This window comes from Magnolia sinica, chromosome 6 (genome assembly GCF_029962835.1).
Source record: "Magnolia sinica isolate HGM2019 chromosome 6, MsV1, whole genome shotgun sequence".
NCBI classification, from domain to species: Eukaryota; Viridiplantae; Streptophyta; class Magnoliopsida; order Magnoliales; family Magnoliaceae; genus Magnolia; species Magnolia sinica.
In genome coordinates this window covers 19,578,424-19,599,780 of record NC_080578.1, presented here as the reverse complement: position 1 = coordinate 19,599,780, position 21,357 = coordinate 19,578,424, and the positions used below count along the sequence as shown (strand labels likewise).

Below are 21,357 nucleotides of genomic sequence, written 5' to 3'. Positions count from 1 at the left end.
TCGCACGCCGCTATACGGTGGTGGCCTGCTATGGATACACGTGCAAGTACGAAAGACTACAATCCTACTCGCAAGCTCATGTGCCAGCGTAGAACATGCATTCAATATCAAGACCGTTCATCAAGCTAAGCACTGCCCAAAAATCAGGCTGTTGCACTCTCTGGTGGAAACACGTGTAAGAATGGGCAGCTAATAGATATTAACTAGCAAACAACATTGAACTCGCATCTGTGATCCGCGTGATTAACAGACTAGGTGTTTTGAGGCCAGGTGGGAGTATACATGGTTAACCTGTCAGATGAACGGTCCTGATCTTTAAACACATGCTCTTTGAGTGTTGCACGATACAAGGCCCTCATCATTGCGCCCCATACACATGTTTTCAGTTCTGACAAACAGGACCCATATTTTCGTAATCCTGACCGTTGGTACGTTGTTTCTAACCGTGGATGGTCTATTCCTTGAAAGCATAATTGGAAAAAAAAAATACTAACCATTCATTTTGTCGATTCCATGTTTATAATCAACATATCATTGGTTTGGATTACCGAAATGTAGGCCCCACTTCCCAAAATTGAAAGTGTGTATGATAAATGAAACTGTGGGCCATCGTATCATATAATTCAACAGGCGGGTCTTCCAGTCAATTCAAGAATGAGGCATCCGGTTCGAACCCGGCTTATCCCCCCAAAATTGAAGATTCCGACGCGGATTGCGTGATGAACCCAACACCATGCAGCTCAATTGTGTGAAGACTCTGTGGGGCCCACTATGATGTATGTATTTTATCCACCTTGTACGTCCGTTTTTCCAGCTCATTTTACAGTATTATTATAAAATTGAAGAATATCCAAAACTCAAGTGGACCACACCACAACGGTAGACGTTCATTTCCCACCGTTTCCTGCGGTGGTCCCCTTGAGATTTGGATATATTTCAATTTTGGGATCATGCCGTAAAGTGAGCTGGAAAAACGGACGGACAGCGTGGATAAAATACATACATCATGATGGCCCCACGGAGTCTTCACACGGTGGAGCTGCATGACGTTGGGTTCACCACGCAATCCATGGCCAACAGATTCCGGCAGTTCGAATTGAATGGCATAGGCTGTAAAAAAGGAGAAAGCCATGTCTAAATTCCGGAAGTCCGTGCTATATATCTCCCCGCCTACTCCCGAAGTAATGGTCATTTCTACCTGTACTCTCTCACACAATTCCTGTTGTGACCGATTCTCCTCTCTCTCTCTCTCTCTCTCTCTATTCCAGGGAGGGAAATGGATTCCCAGAAGGACGTCGGGATTCTCGCCATGGATATCTACTTCCCTCCTACATGCGTTCAACAGGTAACTGCTTCCTAGGGTTCTTCTCTTTCTCTTTCAAAAATCGTTTCTTGCATGGGATGGATTTTTCGCTTATCTGGTATCCCTTCGGAATAGATTGGAATTGGATTTCTGCATTTATTTTCGTCGCCTTCGGAGTCATTCATTCATCTTTTTGATTCTTTTCTTCTTTCTAAAATTCCACCAATGTACTTCACTGACGCTGTTTTCTTGCTTCAGGGTTTGTTTGATTCACCAGATTTCATGAAATGTCAGGACATTTTTCACTAAATTAGACTGATTAATCGTGAGAAATTTCTTGATATTTTCTGCTGCCAAACGCACCTTTGTATTGAATTTCTCCCTCTCTCTCTAATTTGTATCGTGAATTGTCCAAATTTAGTCGATTCTGTTGTTTTTGTCCCGTTTAAGAAAGAGTGAAATTTCTGAAGAGAAATGCTGAGGTTATTTTGCATGAGGATTAGATTGAAGAGGGGGTTTGTGGCCCACACGTCAATTGAAGTGTGTATGAGAGAGAGAGAGAGAGAGAGAGAGAGAGAGAGAGAGAGAGAGAGAGAGAGAGAGAGAGAGAGAGATCTGGGCTATTCAGCATGTGGGATGGTATGTGGGAATCCGTGTCTGGGAAGGTAAGACCTGTCTACTCATAAGTGGACTGCAGTTGTTTGAAGTAAAAATGGGTGGTTAGACAGGAATGATTGATGGTAGTGATGTAGACATGGAGTCCAATAATGAGTGGACCAGACTGGTCTTTTGGGCCATGGAATGCTCACGGCCGGACCCACCTTATGAATGGTCTGGATGTTGCCTTTTTGTACCACGAATTGGCAACTATCCTTGGCTCGAATTGTTACCTTGTACTAATCTGCCAGACAGAGAAACCATTAGAGGAGAGAGGGAGACACTGGAACAGTTTCCATTTTGAAAATGGTGGCAAACCATCACCCTAATATTGTTCAATTTTCAAAAGGAAAAGAGGAGAGAGTAGAGGAGAATTTGATCAGATCAACCTTCTTCCTATTCTCTCTCTCTCTCTCTCTCTCTCTCTCTCTCTCTCTCTCTGTTGTAGGCATGTGCTTTGAATATTTTGAATTGCTGTACTTTTCATTGAATTCTTTTTTTGTTTTGGTCCTTTTCATGTGCAACCATAAGAAGCTCATGAGGATCATGATGGTGAAAGTATTTACTATTAAATTCTTTCTTATTGTCTTTTTTCACATGCAACCATAGGAAGCTCTGGAGGATCATGATGGTGCAAGTAAAGGGAAATACACTATTGGACTTGGGCAAGATTGCATGGCCTTTTGTACGGAGTTGGAAGATGTCATTTCCATGAGGTTGTGGACCACTCTCTAATCCTCGATTTCCTTCTATACTGTAATCCGGATGATCCATTATCAAGTGCCTGGATATGAACTTTTCTCCAAAGTTAGAAAAGGTTGCAAGCAATAAACCATTTTTATGATTTTACAAGAGAGTTCTCCAGTCTGTTAGATCTTGTTAGGGAACATCGAAAATCTTGGAAATGAAAATATCTTCCATGGAAACCTACCATTCCTCAATTTGTGAAGAGTTCTCTAGTCTGTTCAGAAATTGTTTTCGATTTCCAAAGTTTTACTCAGAAATCATGGATATAGAAATCTTTCATAAAAGCTGTTAAATGCTTCCGAGGTGACAAGAGACACCTCTTGCAATTTAATCGTTGACCTTTTAACATTTCCATGGAAAAATGCACTCAATAACAATACCAAGTATCTATAGTCCATATGTGGACCGTTTTTGCTGAGAGCTATTCCCAGTAAACTGTGGTTTATGGTCTTCTGAATGATACATAACTTGTTAAAACCTATCATGACCCATGACTAGTTGGATGCCTGTGTATTATGTTAAGATTTGATTCTTGACAAAAGGTTTTGTTCAGCTTGACAGTTGTTACTTCCCTTCTTGAGAAATATGGGATTGACCCAACACAAATTGGTCGCCTGGAAGTGGGCAGTGAGACTGTGATAGACAAGAGCAAATCCATAAAGACTTGGCTGATGCAAATCTTTGAGGTTTTTTTCCAATTCCTTTGGCTATGCATGTTCTTTAGAGAAAAAAGAGTGCAACATTTCATGGTTCCTTCTGTTCTTGAAAAGGCCCATAAACTCGAGCACATTTTCATCCTGGAGTGTTAGCATCTTCTTGTTTTTTTATGTTTCTCAGAATGGGATTGCATTGTCCCCTTATTCATGTGAATAAAAAACAGGAATTCGGGAATACGGACATCGAAGGAGTTGATTCAACAAATGCATGCTATGGTGGAACTGCAGCTTTATTCAACTGTGTAAATTGGGTGGAGAGTAGCTCTTGGGATGGACGCTATGGACTTGTTGTTTGCACCGACAGTGCGGTATTAGCCTTTGACCATCTTATGTTTACTTCAATTGGTGCTGATTAATGAAAAGATGCTGATTAGTTGTTGGGTTGAAACTTGCTTTTCTTGATGTCTGCTTGTATTGTTGCTTGAATAATGCCTCCCTTCAGTAATAGGATTGTTCAAAGTGGCTTGGCCTCGAACACTTACAAGTACATTTTAGTTACTCATAAGTAGGTTCATATAATTTACTTACATTAAGTTCATGCAACAAACAAAATAAGCTTATATATTGCCCACTTCCTACTCAGTATCAATGAAGAAAGATAATCATTTAATATGAAATTTGACAGATTAAACCATGAAAAAAGGAGAATTCTAGACAGTACCATTTGCATATATGATAAAATGAGGAACGAAAAGAAGGCCTGGTTTTCACTTTAGATTTAGTAAATAAATTAGTGAGGTGCGTGACACATGCGATTGAACCAGACTAACGAAAATCTAATCCAGCCAAAACTAAAGCATATAAAATGAATGGGACTGTGAGGTGGGTCCTTGCTCTTGCTCCGGTGGTAGACTCTTAGGAGTTTCAACACCTGGTCAAGGGTTCGAGTACCCATAGGTGGTGAAATCCCACTACGGCGTGAGTGTGTGGCGGTGTGTGTGCGTGTTATATATATATATATATATATATATATATATATATATATATATATATATATATATATATAGGGGACTGTGAGGTACTTGATAACATAAATTTTCTTGACACTTGGATGGCAGCTTTGTTCAAAAAGAAAAAGAGAAAAGAAAAGAGGGAATGATGGGTTCACATTTTCCCTACTTGGATGTTGGTATTTTCTCATGACTGCATGCATGTAAAAAACTAGCTGGAACTCGTGAAGGCAGCATCACCATCTAAGACTTACGTAGTACTGTTGCTACTTCCTAGAACCCAAAACTATAGCTAGAGGTGCAACTGGACTTGACTGCCCTGGGGCAAGCCTGAGTCCACCTTGGCCAGGTTTGGGCTTAGCCTAGAGGCTTATAAGTCACACTAAGCTGGGTTTTCAGGCCAGATAACTATTTGGGCTGGGTCTGAGTTATACTAAGTCACACTAAGCGGAGTTTCCATGCCAGATCACTAATTGCGCTGGGCTTTACTTATGCTAAGGCATTTTAGGTTGGCCTAGCCATCCTTAATCTAACAGTTCTGGCCCGAGTATTTTTCCTATTACTGCTTCATCCAGCAAGAGCTTGATTGGCTGATTCCATGGCTCACAGGCTGGGAGGGATGCCTACTAGGATCCTTAGTGCATGGGTGGGGCCTGGTCACACTTGCCCAGCACAATTGCAACTAAAGCTAACCATGGGCCAGGGCCAGGCTGCAGAAAGACAAAATTTGAACAGGATCGGCTTTATAGGCTTGACACTAGCAGTTAAAAAGAAATCGCATCTGAGACCTTTTCAAGCCCAACAATTGCCAACCCTAGTTGTGACACTAACTACAGAGGTGATAGTGTTCACGACTTGCAAGTAGCAACATGAGTGGGAAAGTCTGACATTTGGATGTTGGCTTCACGTTTTGCCTATACCTTTTCCGTATCCTGCGAATTGATTATCATTCTCAAGACTGCATGAGTGTGTATAGATTTGTTGTAGGTCTCGACCAAGTGATTCTTTTTGCTTGCTAACAGCTTCTTCATTTTAGGTCTATGCTGAAGGGCCAGCCCGGCCCACCGGAGGAGCAGCTGCCATTGCAATGCTGATTGGACCAAATGCCCCAATAGCATTTGAAAGCAAATATAGAGGGACTCACATGTCTCATGTTTATGACTTTTACAAGCCCAATCTTGCCAGCGAATACCCGGTTTGCCTCCTCTTATGCTTTTATTTATGTTGTGTGTTTTTGCAAAGCATGATGCATGGACCTCATGATGCCTTGGTTTATGATAGATAAATCTTCAAATTATCGTGTATCTATATCCAGAAGGTTTGCATTGTGTGTATCTAGTTCTTAGTACGCAAGACATTCGATGGAATTATTATGATTTTGCTGTTCATATGGTTTTTCTGCCCAATTAAATGAGCTACTTTTCTTGCTTTAAAGCTTGGACATGGACCTCTTCTATTCTGGAAGTCTTGAAAAAGGAAATCCTCAGTCCTACACAGACATTAAGCTTCCTGTTCCTTCCTCTATTGGCCTGATTGTACTGTTGATATGCGGGTTCATGTTTTATGATGTTTCCAAATTTGACCTCTTTTTTTAATTTTATTTTATTTTAATTTTTAAATTTTTTAAAATTTTAAAAATTTAAAATTTAAATTTTATTATTATTATTATTATTTTTTTAACTTTCAAAAAGATAAAATAAAATAAAATCTTCTAACTGAAAAAAAATTGTCTACATTTTCAATCCAATTAGGGAAATATCCAATTCCATTAAATTCAGATTGTCGACTTGAATTTCTTTGGAGCCTTGGCTTCGCTCCAAAGTTCCAATCAGTCATTCCATGGGATTGGATTCCCACACAAGTCCGACCATTTTCTCAACAGAATTAGGCTATTTATCACTTAGAAGTTGATCGACATCTCGCAGGGGAGCTGTATCATTCTCATGACCAAAACCAGCCTTGAAATCCTTCATCACCTCCCCACCGGGCTGCTGGATGTGTAATTATACGCATTAGTTAATCCTTCTTCCTATTTAATTCTTGAAGTGATTCAACTATTCTTGAATTGCTTCTTGCATCCTGGCATATGTGCTCTGACTGCCTCAACCATGAGCACTTCTTGCCACCACAAGAATCCAATTTCAATCCCAACAAGAAACTGAACAAGTAATGAACAAGAGATCACCCAGCTGTAAAATCTATCTTTTGTTCTCGTCATCTAAGCCTTATCCTAACTAATTGGGGCTGGCTCCATGAATCCTTTTCCTCCATCCCACTCTATCAAGGGCTATAAAATCCATCTTTACAATGTCTAAATTACTGACATAGCAGAAAATTGTAGGAAAACCAAAATGAACCACGTAAAGTCCTTTATATATATTTAAAAAATAGGGAAATGGTACTATGAGGTCAACCTCATGGGAACTTCCCATGAGGTCGAGCTGTGTGGCGCCACTATGATGTGTGTCGAACATCTTACCCCATCAGTCAGATGCACCATTCCATGGTGGGCCATGCGCTTAAAAAGCTACTCAATCTATGACTTGGGTGGGCCACACCACATACAACAATTGAGAGGAGTTACCCTCCCATTAAAACATTCATAATCATTTATTGGGCCCACCAATATGTGGTTCACAAATCCAGCCCATCCATTGTGTGTGTCCCACTTGGATGAGGGGCTAGACCAAGTTTCAGCCGCATCCAAAACTCAGGTTGGCCCCACCAAGTACTTTTATATGTTATAGGCATATCTTCACATGATTTTAGATGGTATGGCCCACCTAAGTTCCATATAAGGCTGATTTTTGGGATATCCTATAACCTAAAGGGGACCCATCAAGTGCATGGTGTAGATGTTCAACACACATCATGGTAGGGCCCACACAGCTCGACCTCATAGTACCATTTCCCATATATATATATATATATATATATAGAGAGAGAGAGAGAGAGAGAGAGAGAGAGAGAGAGAGAGAGAGAGAGAGAGAGATGCTCATGTGCGCACCTTTGCACATGTGTCATGGTCCATAGCAACTTTCAACTTCATCCAAAACTCTGGTGGGCCATAGCAAAGAGAGATGCAGATCAAGGGAGGAAACTGTTTCCTTTTGTCATGGCCCACCAAAGTGTTGGATCAGGGTAAAAGTTGGGCCCTAGGGGTTTCATGGAGTGCTGCATCACATGGATAGTTCGGATTTTAGCTCACATCACGTGATATGAGTTCTCAAAAACGTCTGGACGAGTAGAGTGCGAGCTGGTGCGTTACTGAGCATTGGGCTATATATATATATATATATATATATATATATATATATATATATATATATATATATATATATATATATATTATCTGGACACTAAACTCCAATTCTTAATATGATAATGGAAAGACCTAAATGACCCCTAAATGGCTTCACAATTTGATATTACTAAACTTCTCCTAACTTACTATGCTTAGCTACTTCCTTGTGACAATGGAATTAGGAAAACGGACATTGCAATTGCGTGTTTAGTCTCGATTTAACAACTATATATATATATATATATATATATATATATACATATATATATATATATATATATATATATATATATATATATATATATATAAAAAATACTAAATAATTATATTAAAATAAATATATATATATATATATATATATATATATATATATATATATATATATATATATATATTATATATAATTATATCAGGACACTAAACCCCAATTTTTAATATGATAATGGAAAGACCTAAACTACCTCCAAATGGCTCCACAATCTGATATTACTAAACTGCTCCTAACTTACCATGCTTAGCTACTCTCTATCTACTTGAAAATTTCTAAAACTCAATACCAGAAACAAAAATTAGAGACCCAAAAATTAACAACAACTGTTTTTGTTCTCCTCAAAATCTTCGTTAGATGGTGTCACAGAAGCAATGGGACCAGTTGAATTTCTGAAATAAAATATGCTACATTTTTCTCAATTTAAGTAAGGCTTTAAAAGTTCGAGTCTCCTTGGAAATTCTGGGGGTAGGTGTGCTTGCTCCCCACAACCGTCTGGGGAAGTCTTCCAAAAGTCAAATTCGTTGATAGAAAGAAATAGAAGAGGCTTTCCACTTGGAAGGCTAGATATTTTCCTTTTGGGGTCATATAAACCTCATCAAAGCTTGGCTTCTTTTGCTATGCGACTTTATTTCATGTTGTTGTTTCAGTGGCTCGTAAGCATTGGTAATGTTGGGGACTTTGTTGAAGTGATAAAGTCCCTTAATATACATTGATACACCACACTCTGACAGCTTAAGCTTTTAGAGTAAATGGAAGGTCCTATGTTCGAATCTCGAGAGCAACAAATATGCCTCGCTAATATATCATTCTCCCACGGGGGGTCAGGAAAATTAGGTCCGGCCTAAGGACCGGGAAATCAAACCTGAGCTATTTATGGTGTGAGTGTCCCTCCACCCTTGTCAGTATGTTCCCGTGCGGAGTTCCCACCCCGCATGTGTCGGGGGAGGGGGGGGGGGGGGGGGTTGACGTGATAAAGTCCCTTGATATACATTGATACACTACACTCTGATAGCTTAAGCTTTTAAGAGTAAATGGTTGTTTGACAGAGTTTTGTGGGAAGGAATGGAATTAAAAAACACACAAAAAAAAGAACTATCTCTTGTCGAAGTGAAAGAGGTGTAGTAGCGTAGACACCCCACGCAGGCTAGAATCTTGAGAAAGCTAAGACAATCTGGGAACCATGATCATATCCTAAATTAAACCCTAATCCGAATCGTAAATCAAAAACCAACCTAACCCTAACCCAAACCCTAGCTTTAACCTTAAACCCAGCCTAACCCTAGCTTAAACCCTAATCCAAACCCTAAACCATCACCCAAGCCAAAACTTAACTTTCATATGGAATTACCCCTATAGATCACTCTATTTACCAACCTACCAAGCCAAAAGTCAACTTTCATATGGAATTACCCCTGTAGTTCACCCTATTTAGCATCCTACCAAGCTAAAAGTCAACTTTCATATGGAATTACCCATGTAGTTCACTCTATTTACCATCCTACCAAGCCAAAGTCAACTTTCATATCGATTTACCCCTGTAGGTCACCCTATTTACCATTTTTACCAACTTCATCAACTACCAAGAGCCAATAAGAGCATGCCATGTGGCATTCTTCTCCCCTCAACCAATCCCAAGCTGCCATGTTAGCATTTACTCCTCTCAAACCTAACAATAACCATATTGCCATTAGAGAAGGCTATAAATAACCCTCTCCTCTTCACATTTCACACACACTTCCCATTCTTAAAATCTAAGTGAGAGTGAGAGAGAGAGAGAGAAAGGAAAAGAGTGAGGATGAGAGAGAGCTCTTAAGCCCCCAAGATCAGATTTTTTAGCCATCTCTTAGCTTTCTCCTAACCTTCTCAATCTCAAGTCTAGCCCGGATTGATCATGGTGTAACCCATGTCTTAGACTATTTAAGTTCAAGCCAAAGATCCTCTTATTTTATGCAAGCATTCATCATGACATCTATTCCCTTCTCAACCCCCCTGCTTCTCTAGAACTCTAGTGAACGTATGCTCTGTGACTTGCCGTACATCGGATCCTGTCACATCAGAAATTCTTAGCAATCTAGTCCATTTTTTTTCATCTTTTGGCATAAGCATCATTACATCCACCCTCTAGACATATCATTGGACGTATGCTTTGTGGCTTGCCGAAATCTCGGATTTTGTCGCATCAGAAATTCATGTGTGCCTAGTCCTAATCCGATCATATCATTAATCCCTTGAGATTTCTTACCACACTAAGTAGAGACCGTACATTTGTATGGGCAGAGAGGGTGCATAAAACCTTCCCTCTTTATAATCGAGGTCCCTTACCCGGAATCCCGGATCGCAGAGCAGGAGTCAATCTAAGGTAGGAGAGTCTTCGGATTTCTCCAACATTACGTATTCTGCAGGTTCTAGCCGACTGCAGGATTCTGAGATTTATCGGCTAGTAGTAGCTACTCCAATATCCATAAATCAGCCTAGTCACCCTTAACATCAAAACAAAACATATAAATCAGCGTAGGCGTTGATTTTCAGCGTTCACAGAATGGCAACTCCACTGGGGATATGCTAGAGCACATTAGCTGAGACCCGACTCGAAAGTATGTGGTATTCCAATCTCAAGGGACATTCATCATTGCATTCATAGAAAACAAGAAAAAATACCTAACAGTCATAAGACAAACAAACAAACAAACTAAAAAATAGCAATCTTTGGCTTACACTTGTTTGGGCATCAATCCTAGCCACGACTACTCAATCCCATGCAACTATGACTACCCATGAAGAAGAGCCGGCAGCTCTGCCAGCTCTTGAAGCATCATCATCCGCACCGGTACCAGCATTGACACCTCCGGTAGTTCCAACAGATATGCCAGTCACTGCAGCCTTGAATGAGATGTCTCAAAATTTCAAGGCATTGCAAGAGCTATTGCTTCGCCTGGTACCAGGCGCCATACCAAACATGCAAGCAACACAGCCTAGTGTACAAAGCAACTCAATTTCACAAACTCCTTTTGCTTTCTCCTTCGTTCCTCCAGTAAATCCTGTTCTCCCTCTTCCTGCTGAATCAGCCCAACATACAAATGGGAGCAACCCTCCCGCACATCGTCCTCCTAATAGGAGATCCAATCAATTCCAAGGGGCAAAACCCCTCTCGACTGGTCCCTCCGAAATTGAAGAGCTCCGAGAGCAATTGCAAGATATGCAAAGGAAGCTACGGAAGCAGCAGGGGGTGGATCTCCTATCTACCAAGATCAGGGATCGTTGTCCCTTCCCTGATGCAATGGTACCTCAAGACTTCGATGTACCAAAATTCAGCAAATATGATGGTACAAGGTGTCCCATTGACTACTTAAGAGCATTTTGTGGAGAGCTTAAAACTTTGGCAGGTAATAACGAAGCATTGATCCGTTTGTTTCAAAAATCCTTAAAAGGCGATGCGTTAGATTGGTACACGTCATTAGACTACCATCGAATTAAAACTTGGGAACAACTTTCCCAAGCTTTCATTGATCGTTTTGTGTACAATCTTAATGTAGCGCCCAAAAGGGCTGATCTTGCTGCCCTAAGGCAGAGGAATGATGAGTCATTATCAACTTACGTTGGACAGTGGCGGGCCATGGCCGCTAGAATGAAAACACCTATTGATGTCGAGGAGCAAATCTACATGATCATCCACTCGGCAAACCCGAGTATCTCTGGATGCCTCGTTTCGTATTCATATGCCAACTGTACCCAACTCATCCGTGCTGGCGAACAAGTCGAAGCCGGAAGAAGGGCTCGGACGATTTCCCCTTGCTGGCCTCATCAGGCCTCTCCAGTACAACGGATAGTGGAAGGAAGGTTTACTGGATAGGAGAGCGGTAACAGAAATGTTCCTGACCTCCATCCAACAAGAGAAGACAATCTCGTCGCCTCTACCCAAGGTGCTCAATTCGCTCCTCAAGAGGAATAATGGCAACAACAACAGCAAAGGGAGATTCCTTAGTACCCCAATCATGGTCAGCAGATGCGGATGGCTCGAGAACCTAGGCAGTTTACACCGATAGTCCAAACTTGCAGTGAGATACTAGCCTTGCTAGTTCGAAGGCAAATACTTACACCGCTATTGCCTAGGCTCCCACCAAACCCTTTGCTACCAAATTATAATGAGAATGAGTATTGTGCATACCACCAATCCCGAGGCCACACAACGGACCGTTGTTTCGCCCTAAAACATGTGGTCCAAGATCTGATTGACAACCAAATGATTGTGGTTACCTCTTCTGCTGTTGCCACCACCAATTACACCCTCCAGAATCCCCTGCCATTGTATCAAGTAAGCCCCATCTCATTGTGCACCCCTGTCACTAATAACATTCAGGGAGAATTGCCTTGCCATCCAGTCCAATGCATCCATTCAATCATTGCCAGTTCGACACCAATACTTTTGATTCTGTAAGGGGCATGCTCATCCATTCCAATCTCTACGCCCTTAAATATGTAAGGGGCATCTCCAGCCAGTCCAATCTCTGTGCCTTCACAGCCACCCCAATCAATCCAATCCATACATCCTGTCTCGCCAGGGGTGCCATCTGCCTATCCGATCCTTGCTCCAACTGTCATGCTTTAAGAAAAATCTCCTTCCCCGATCAACATACCACATGCCCTAGCAAAATTAGGGCCCAGCTTCTATTATGCGGTAACTTTCCAGGAAGGACATTCTGGTACTCAAAAGGATTTACTTAGCTCTACTCAGTCTTCAATCCTTTAAGAGGAGTCTAGGACGAGTGGTTCCTACTTCTAGGAGAAAGGTCGAGGAAGAGATTAACGTTGAGATCTTGATTAGCCCCAGCGGAGTCGCCATTCTGTGAACGCTGGAAATCGGCACCCAAGTTGATTTATATGTTTTGTTTTGATGGTGGGGGTGACTAGGCTGATTTGTGGATGTTGGAGTCGCCACTAGCCAATAAATCTCAGAATTCTGCAGTCGGCTAGAACCTGCGGAATATGTAAGGTTGGAGAAATCCAAAGACTCTCCTACCTTAGATTGACTCTTGGTCTGCGATCCGGGATTCCGAGTAAGGGACCTCGATTACAAAGAGAGAAGGTGTTATGCACCCTCTCTGCCTGTATAAATGTACGATTTCTACTTAGTGTGGTGTGAAATCTCAAGGGATGAATGATATGATTGGATTAGGACTATTGAGGGTGGATGTAATGATGCTTATGCCAAAAGATGAAGAAAAGTGGCTAGATTGCTAGGAATTTCTGATGTGACAGGATCCGATGTACGACAAGTCACAGAATATACGTTCACTAGAGATCTAGAGAAGCAAGGGGGTTGAGAAGGGAATAGATGTCATGATGAATGCTTGCATAAAGTAAGTGGATCTTTGGCTTGAACTTGAATAGGCTAAGACATGGGTTGCACGATGATCAATCCGGGCTAGACTTGGGATTGAGAAGGTTAAGAGGAGGCTAAGAGATGACTAAAAAATCTGATCTTGGAGGCTTGAGAGCTCTCTCTCACCCTCACTCTCTCTTTCTCTCTCACTCTCACTTGGATTTTAAGAATGGGAAGTGTATGTGAAATGTGAAGACGAGAGGGCTATTTATAGCCTTCTCCAATGACAATGTGGTTATTGTTGGGTTTGAGAGGGGTAAAAGCTGACATGGTAGCTTGGGATTGGTTGAGAGGAGAGGAATGCCACATGGCATGCTCTTATTGGCTCTTGGTGGTTGGTGAAGTTGGTAAAAATGGTAAATAGGGTGACCTATAGGGGTAAATCTATATGAAAGTTGACTTTGACTTGGTAGGATGGTAAATAGAGTGAAATACATGGGCAAGTCCATATGAAAGTTAACTTTTGGCTTGGTAGGATGGTAAATAGGGTGAACTACAGGGGTAATTCCATATGAAAGTTGACTTTTGGCTTGATAGGATGGTAAATAGAGTGAACTACGGGGGTAATTCCATATGAAAGTTGACTTTTGACTTGGGTGATGATTGAGGGTTTGGATTAGGGTTTAAGCTAGGTTAGGCTGGGTTTAGGGTTTAGGCTGGGTTTAAGGTTAAAGCAAGGGTTTAGGTTAGGGTTAGGGTTAGGCTGGTTTTTGGTTTACGGTCTGGATTAGGGTTTAAATTGGGATTAGGGTTTGATTTAGGATATGATCATGGTTCCCAGATTGTCTTAGCTTTCTCAAGATTCTAGCCTGGGTGGGGTGTCTACAAGTAGTTAAGCAGGGAGGCAAATTAAATTGCTGAAAATTATGAATCATGCCTTGCTTTGTATGTGGTTGTAGAGTTTGGAGAGGAACATGGCATGGTTTGGAGAGAAGGTGGTCCTGAGAAAGTGTTGTGGTAAATTGTTTGGGTGCTTCTAGAACTTCATGGTACTGACACTCTAGGGGTTAGGATACATTCTCATTGTGGAATATTATTCTAGCAAGGCATCTCCTTGATATCAGAAATGGAGCATTGGTTTGTTTGTGGGAGGATCAATGGTGCAATGATAAACAATCGTGTCTGCCTTTTGAAGTTAACCAATTGTGAAGTTTGGCAGGTGCAAAAGCAGTGTGGTAACCCATTTGTTAGGTGGAATCTTAGGGATGGGAAAGCAGAGGATCTATTTAGGCTATGAGGTGTGTACTGCTTGAACAGAATTGGACAAGATAGGAGAATTTAGGGGACTGTTTGGAAACAATGATAACCAGGACTGTAAAAATTCACTTGGTTGTCCTTCAATTAACCGTGTTTGTAAACTTGTTTTGGAAGTGGAGCTTTTAACCTAAACTAGTTTTTCCTAAACTAGTTTTTCTCCTAGAAATGCCCTCTTTTTCGTTAAATATTTTATCTGAACAAGCGAGTTTCTTCTTTACCAGTTGAAATTTCCATCTCTTCATCTTGCTTCCCTCAACCGTAACCCTACAACACGATCATCCATCAACCTTTGACAATCAACTTTTGGTTAAATATTTAATATAAAAAAATAGTTTTTTTTTTTAATAACCAGTTAAAATTTCATCTCTTCACCTTCCTCCCTTCCCTCAGCCCTAACTTCACAAAACCACCATCCATCAACCATTGACAATCAACATTAGGCATTACCATCCAACTGACAACCTGAATCCAATAACTCACTTTGTCTAGCTAGAAATTGGAATGATTATGTTGATGACGACAACAATGATAATGATGGTGGTGACACTCCTGATGGTGGTGGTGGTGATGATTAAGGATGATGCTGATGATGGCAACAATGATGATGGCACTGCTGCCGATGATGATGACAATGATGGTGGTGGTAAGGAGAATGCTGATGGTGATGACAATGAGGTAACCGATGATGTCCGTGGTGGTGTCAGCCGTGTTGGTGGTGACGGCAACCAAATGATGACAATGAAGATGACAATGACATCGGTGGTGTTGTGATGCCAATGATGGTGATGATTACAATGATTACGATGATGATGATGATGATGATGATGATGATTAGGATGACTATGACTATGATGAAGATGGTGGTGATAACTTAACTGTCAAAATCATGGCCCGGCATTGAACGGATCATAAACCAACAAATAAAGTGAAATTACATCTAAAATGGCAAGTTAGTGGACATCTGATGGACAATATTTGGAATGATACAATTTTTTTTTTTTTAATAACAAACACAGTTTGAATTGTTCTAGATTACTAGATTACATTTAACAAACAGATTTCAAATCTGTCAGAAACAAAACTTGTCTGGCATTTTTGTGCTTTTTTTTTTCTTTTTTCTTTTTTTTCTTTTTTTTTTTCTTTTTTCTTTTTTAATATCTGGTGGCAAAACTTACCCTGCATCAACTGCCACTGGGAGTATGATGACTGGGGGAATTCTGTCAGGTACTTCTGTGAGTGTGATAGGAGGGGTTGGAAGAACAGCTATGGAAACTTGGTTCTGGAGTGCTAAAGGTCCTCCTAGCTAGTGGCTGGTGGGTGGTTTTTGACAAGATATTGATGAGATCATCTCCAAATTTGAAAAAATCATTGTGAATGGCTGTTGCATGGGATGAGAGTGCAGAAGGTGTGAATCACCTATGACCTATTCCTTCTTTGCCCGTGTGTCTCCAAAATATGGTGGTGGTGTGGTAACCAATTCACGGTGGCATGGTTGATGCTAGGAACAATTGCTGAGCTCTGGATGTGTGGTCAACCTGTGTAAGTGGACAGAATGGCACGAGCTCTAGGAACTATGTTTCTTAATCAGTGCTTTGATCTGTTTGGAAGGAAAGAAACAATAGAACATTTAACAACAAAAGCGAAAATCCCATCTAGGTGATTGATAGAATGAGTGGCAAGGTCAGTTTTTTGGTGTCTTTAAAAGTGTTTGCAGGGTATAGGAAAAATGATTTCTATAGGGATTGGGTGGGAGCTTTTGTTTATTGTGCTCTGAAGGAAGCTGCATTCTTTGCCTAGTTTGGCCTTTTGTTTATATGACCTTTTCTTCCCAGTAAAGAAAAAATGTTTCTACTCATTACTAGGACTATTATTATGATAATAAGCATCACCTGGGTCCCAAGTGTTTTCTGCTTGGTCCTCTTTGCCCCTAAGGAAGAATCGACCCTGTAAAGCCACTGACTAAAAGAATGAATCATATCCGAGTCCAGTCCTTCGATATAGAGAGAAGAGTTGGCCTACCCAAGATACCATCCTACATCAAGACCTTCCATGCATGGTGAGGGCCCTAATAACAAATTTGTGCTTCCTTTCAGAATACCCCAAGTATAAATCTGAATTCTAAGCATGGTTGTGCAAGAAACCCTGCTTAATGAAATGAGAAACCTGAAATAATAGTGGGTGAAAAGATTTAGAACAGCTACAGTGAAAACAATGATAGATTCTTGTGTTTTTGTTTCTTGTCTAACAAAAAACGCTCATGCTTCTTGACTAGGTGTCTCTCTTCTATACTAATCCAAAATTCATTGTCATAGGTTGTTGATGGGAAGCTTTCACAGACTTGCTATCTCATGGCGGTTGATTCTTGTTACAGACGTTTTTGTAGCAAGTAAGTTGCAAATGAATTCGGAAGAACTGTCCTCTTTCTTCTGCATCTATTTTGGCTTGCATGTCTGAAATTGTTACTGTGTCTTATTTTCTTTCTGTCATTAGGTTTGAAAAATTTGAGAGGAAGCCATTTTCAATTTTGGATGCAGATTATTTTGCATTTCATTCTCCGTACAACAAGGTAATGCATTTTCTGTTTCTTCAGTTCGTCTGTCCACACATTTTTCGAGTATCAATTGAAGCTATTGTTTCAATGGATGCTGGAAAAACTGAGCAATCTGTGCAGTAAATCAGTTTATGCCAAAAAGCAACCACCAAGTCCCTGAAGGTCGTCAGTTTTTTTGGATACTATTCGTTTTAAAGAATCTGTGATTGCTTTATTTATGCCAACTATAAAGCTTCCAGAATAACTCATTTGTACTTAAATAGAATAAATTTTCACAAAAATAAGAATTCGATTGCCAAAGAGACTGAGCAAGCAAGTTCCTCTATCACATGAGCTTCATCTCTTTCCCTGCGGGTAAGGTCATCCTGTAGGACTATGACAAATCAAACTTGGGTCCATTAAGGAAAATTGAAGCCAAGGTTTTTGTCTGGGCACAAATAAAGAAGAGGGAATCTTTTGGCCAATTTTTAAGCCGAGTTTTGAGTTGAAAAAGCTTCAAGAACTAATCTTATATATAATTATTTTTGGACTTTTCTTTCAGCTTGTGCAGAAAAGCTTTGCCCGGCTTTACTTCAATGACTTCTTGAGGGATGCCAGGTTTTTACCTTCCAATGTCTGAGTTGTTTACTATAATTTTCTTTTGTTTGCAAGGGGAGCTAGTTGATTCCCATGAATCCCATCACAAATCCTATTTGGTAAAACTGTATAGTTGTCATATGATCTAATAAAAGAAGGGAAAAAAAGGGATGGCATAATGTTCGTGGTTGTTAATGTTTTAAAGTTAATGATTTATTTATGGTATTCAAGAGATGAAACGGAATTGCAGCGAAATCACTGAGATTATAACTTCTTTGACTGGTCTTGAACTTCTATTTGGTTGCATACTAATAGAAATACAACAGATGTTGTCAGTTAACTAAAGATTGATGTTGAATGTTAGGTGATAGTTCACTTAGATACATCTTATTTTACATCATTTATGTTTTATAATTTTTATTAAAGTTTACCTTTTCATTAAATCATAGAATTTATGATTTTATTCCTTCCAATCCTGTCATGATTTTATGATCTGATTTGATTTTTGGAACACTGGGATCAACCCAGATGCTGTGTGTGGGAGCCTCAATGAGGAGCAGCTAGTATCGTTAGAATCACAAAACTTTTGTCCAACAGTGCTTTTTTAATCCCATGAACATCTTCAATTCTGTTTGGGAAAAATCATTCAGGAAGTGTACAATTTAATATACATGATGGAATGGAGTAGGCACCTGTGTTCTGACAATGCATTGGTTGGATATAATATAGTTCCTAGCAAAAACATGTAACTGGGGGTATTCTCACATCTCCAGATGCTTTCTCTTTGAAGCTAATGTTGAATTTTATTCTATTGTCAGTGCTGTTTTTATAGAGGATGAAAGGCACCATATTGCGATGTTTCATTATGTTTTTCTAGCCTCTGCCTCTAGCTGCGTTTAGGCAGAAACATCCTGTTTTGAGTTGTAACTTATTTTGTTTCTCAATTGCTTTTATTGATAAGCTCTATTGAGGAGGATGCGAGAGAAAAACTGGAGCCGTTTTCAAGCTTGTCTGGTGATGAAAGCTACCAAAGCCGTGATCTTGAAAAGGTGAATCCTGTATCCCAAGAATATCACTTTATGGCATCTTTACCAGCATGTAGTTTCTTCATCCAGGAAGGTTTCCCTGATGATGGATTAATTGTGTCATATCTACAGACATCCCAGCAAGTTGCGAAGTGTCTGTACGATGTGAAGGTCCAGCCATCAACTTTGTTACCAAAACAAGTTGGAAACATGTACACTGCATCTCTTTATGCTGCGTTTGTGTCCATTCTTCATAGAAAGCATAGCACTCTGGTAAACTTCATCTATCCATCGATCTTCATCATCATCAAGCTATTCTGGTTTGACCATTGATTTGCTCATTGCCTGTGTTTTTTGTAATCTTATTTACTTCTATTTACAGGGTGGTCAACGGGTTGTAATGTTCTCATATGGAAGTGGTCTATCTTCCACAATGTTCTCATTCAAACTCCGGGATGGTCAACATCCCTTCAGCTTATCAAACATTGCCAGCATAATGAATGTTTCTGGGAAACTCGAGTCAAGACATATCGTATGCCTCTTTTTCCTTCTTTTTTTTGTTCATGTAGTTATTCTCTTTGCAGTTTATATAATTGAAGCAATGGCAGCTATGTTTTCTCTCATCATCACCATGATCATAGATTTGTCCCTGCCGGATCAGCTTTGGGAATCTTTTTAACCAATCACCTCATCTTAGGGCCTTGATATCATTGAAGGCAATGTGAACTAATGTGATATGTGCACCTAGACAAGCGTGCATGGGAGGGGGGAAACATATCATTAAGCCGATTCATTGTAGCTACTACACATGGCCCTTGAGAAGACACCAGTGGTCCCTTGTTTCTCTGTGATTGTTCCCATGAATGCAGGCGATGTGCAGTTGATTGAGAGGCCTTTCTGTTCTCAAGGGGCATGTTCATTGTGCCTTTTAGTTGTGTATGCATATGCTTGTACGTTGACATCAAATTTGTGCATTTGTACATATATTTCATGCCAATGCACTGACATTTAAATGATTTAGATGTAGAAGAAATTGTATCAAAGAGATGTACTCAATGGGCAGTGCTTCGTATCAGATGGCATTTTTTGGGCTGCTTGGTATTGCTGACCGCTCGAATGAATATTGGCCATTGATTATCTCTTCATTGACTGGAAAAAAAATTTGTAATCAGCAAGAATATATAGGGTCCTGATGCATCTGGATGTGAATAGCTTCCTCATGTCCCATTCCGTGGTTCAGTGATCCAGACCATTGATTTTTTTGCCACATTATGGGTGTAGGATCCCAAGATGTGAATAATTCCTGACGTGTCATTCCATGCTTCAGTGATTCAGACTGTTGATTTGCTGGGCACATTGGGGTTGTATGGCACACCAAACATCCCCAAGTTGGAAGATCCTTACCCTTAGATCAGTGGTTAAGTGGGAAAATATGGAGCAATGTTCCTGTAAAAAGGCCAAAGTTCAGATTGCTAGGATCTTGCACAAAGAAAGGCTCCTTCCCTGGTGGGGATCTGTCAGTTTAACAGTCCAGATAAACTAACCATAGAGCCCCATTTGTACAAATTAGGTGCAGATGGATTGGAACACTGTCTGTGAGTTCCCTGTTATCAGTACACATCTCTCTTGATATAAACAGTAAGCATTGGTGTTTCTTGTGCAGTTTCCACCTGAGAAGTTTGTCGAAACCATGAAGCTGATGGAGCATCGGTATGGAAGCAAGGATTTTGTGACCAGCAACACCGACACAAGCATACTGTCCCCAGGCACATTCTACCTTACTGAGGTTGACTCCATGTACCGACGTTACTATGCCAAGAAGGCTGGGGACACCACTGCAAGTGTTGGAGCTGTCAGCTATCAGAATGGTTCGCTGCCCAATGGCCACTGATGATGGGCCCCACAAAGCATGGAGGTGGTGGCAATGACTGATGCTGGCATTGGTTTTTGGGATGTAATGGCTCGGTTGGTGGGGGGGGGGGGGGGGGCGCGGGGGCGGGGTGGGTTGGGGGGTGTATTTCTGGCCATGCATGGTTGGATTTGCCACAGGTGTTAACTTAATGTGGTTATGGATTTCATTTTCTTAGTTGATTTCTCCAAAATTTCCTGGTCGTCTGGCATTCTTCTTGTTTCCTAAACATGAGCTTGTTAGGATCACACACGTCCACCCACGACCCATTGATTGGTGAACATGGCTAAAAATATGTCATCATCTATCATAGGGCCCCACTAAGGTACGGACCCAGTTGCCATGGTACAAGGTGCAAGGTTGTGGTTAGAAGTCCCTTAGATCGATCTCTATTGAATAGCTCATGCAGGTTGGGTTGAAGAGATGCTTTGCCTTGCAGGAGCACTCATGGTGGATAGGCTGAATGGACCCACCATCAGTCGTGGCTCAAAGAGGGCCAGTCTGCTCATTAGGTGTGTGCCAAAGGCAATAGTCTAGGCCAAGGAAAAATCAAAATTCTGAATTAGCCCAGCTGGACCAGTTCCAAATCCAGTTCTGATTCAACCCCTCCAGGTCCACCCGCGTCTAGGCTGTGTGCCTTCCTCACATTGTTGGAACGCTTTCCTTCTTTCTGTTTTCGTAATCGGCCATGTTTATCAAGAAAGTGTTGTG

General features: G+C 40.7%; 1 protein-coding gene across 1 annotated transcript; it reads left to right on the top strand.

Moving 5' to 3' along the window:
* Positions 1 to 1,184: 1,184 nt before the first annotated feature.
* On the top strand, positions 1,185 to 20,715 carry LOC131248465 (hydroxymethylglutaryl-CoA synthase-like). Its single transcript, XM_058248739.1, has 12 exons — positions 1,185 to 1,345; positions 2,570 to 2,676; positions 3,261 to 3,393; positions 3,588 to 3,731; positions 5,410 to 5,568; positions 16,898 to 16,971; positions 17,076 to 17,151; positions 17,678 to 17,733; positions 18,674 to 18,761; positions 18,870 to 19,010; positions 19,120 to 19,269; positions 20,401 to 20,715. Exons 1-12 carry the CDS (start codon positions 1,277 to 1,279, stop codon positions 20,626 to 20,628), a joined length of 1,425 nt encoding a protein of 474 aa, XP_058104722.1. The 5' UTR covers positions 1,185 to 1,276; the 3' UTR covers positions 20,629 to 20,715.
* The last annotated feature ends 642 nt before the right edge of the window (positions 20,716 to 21,357 follow it).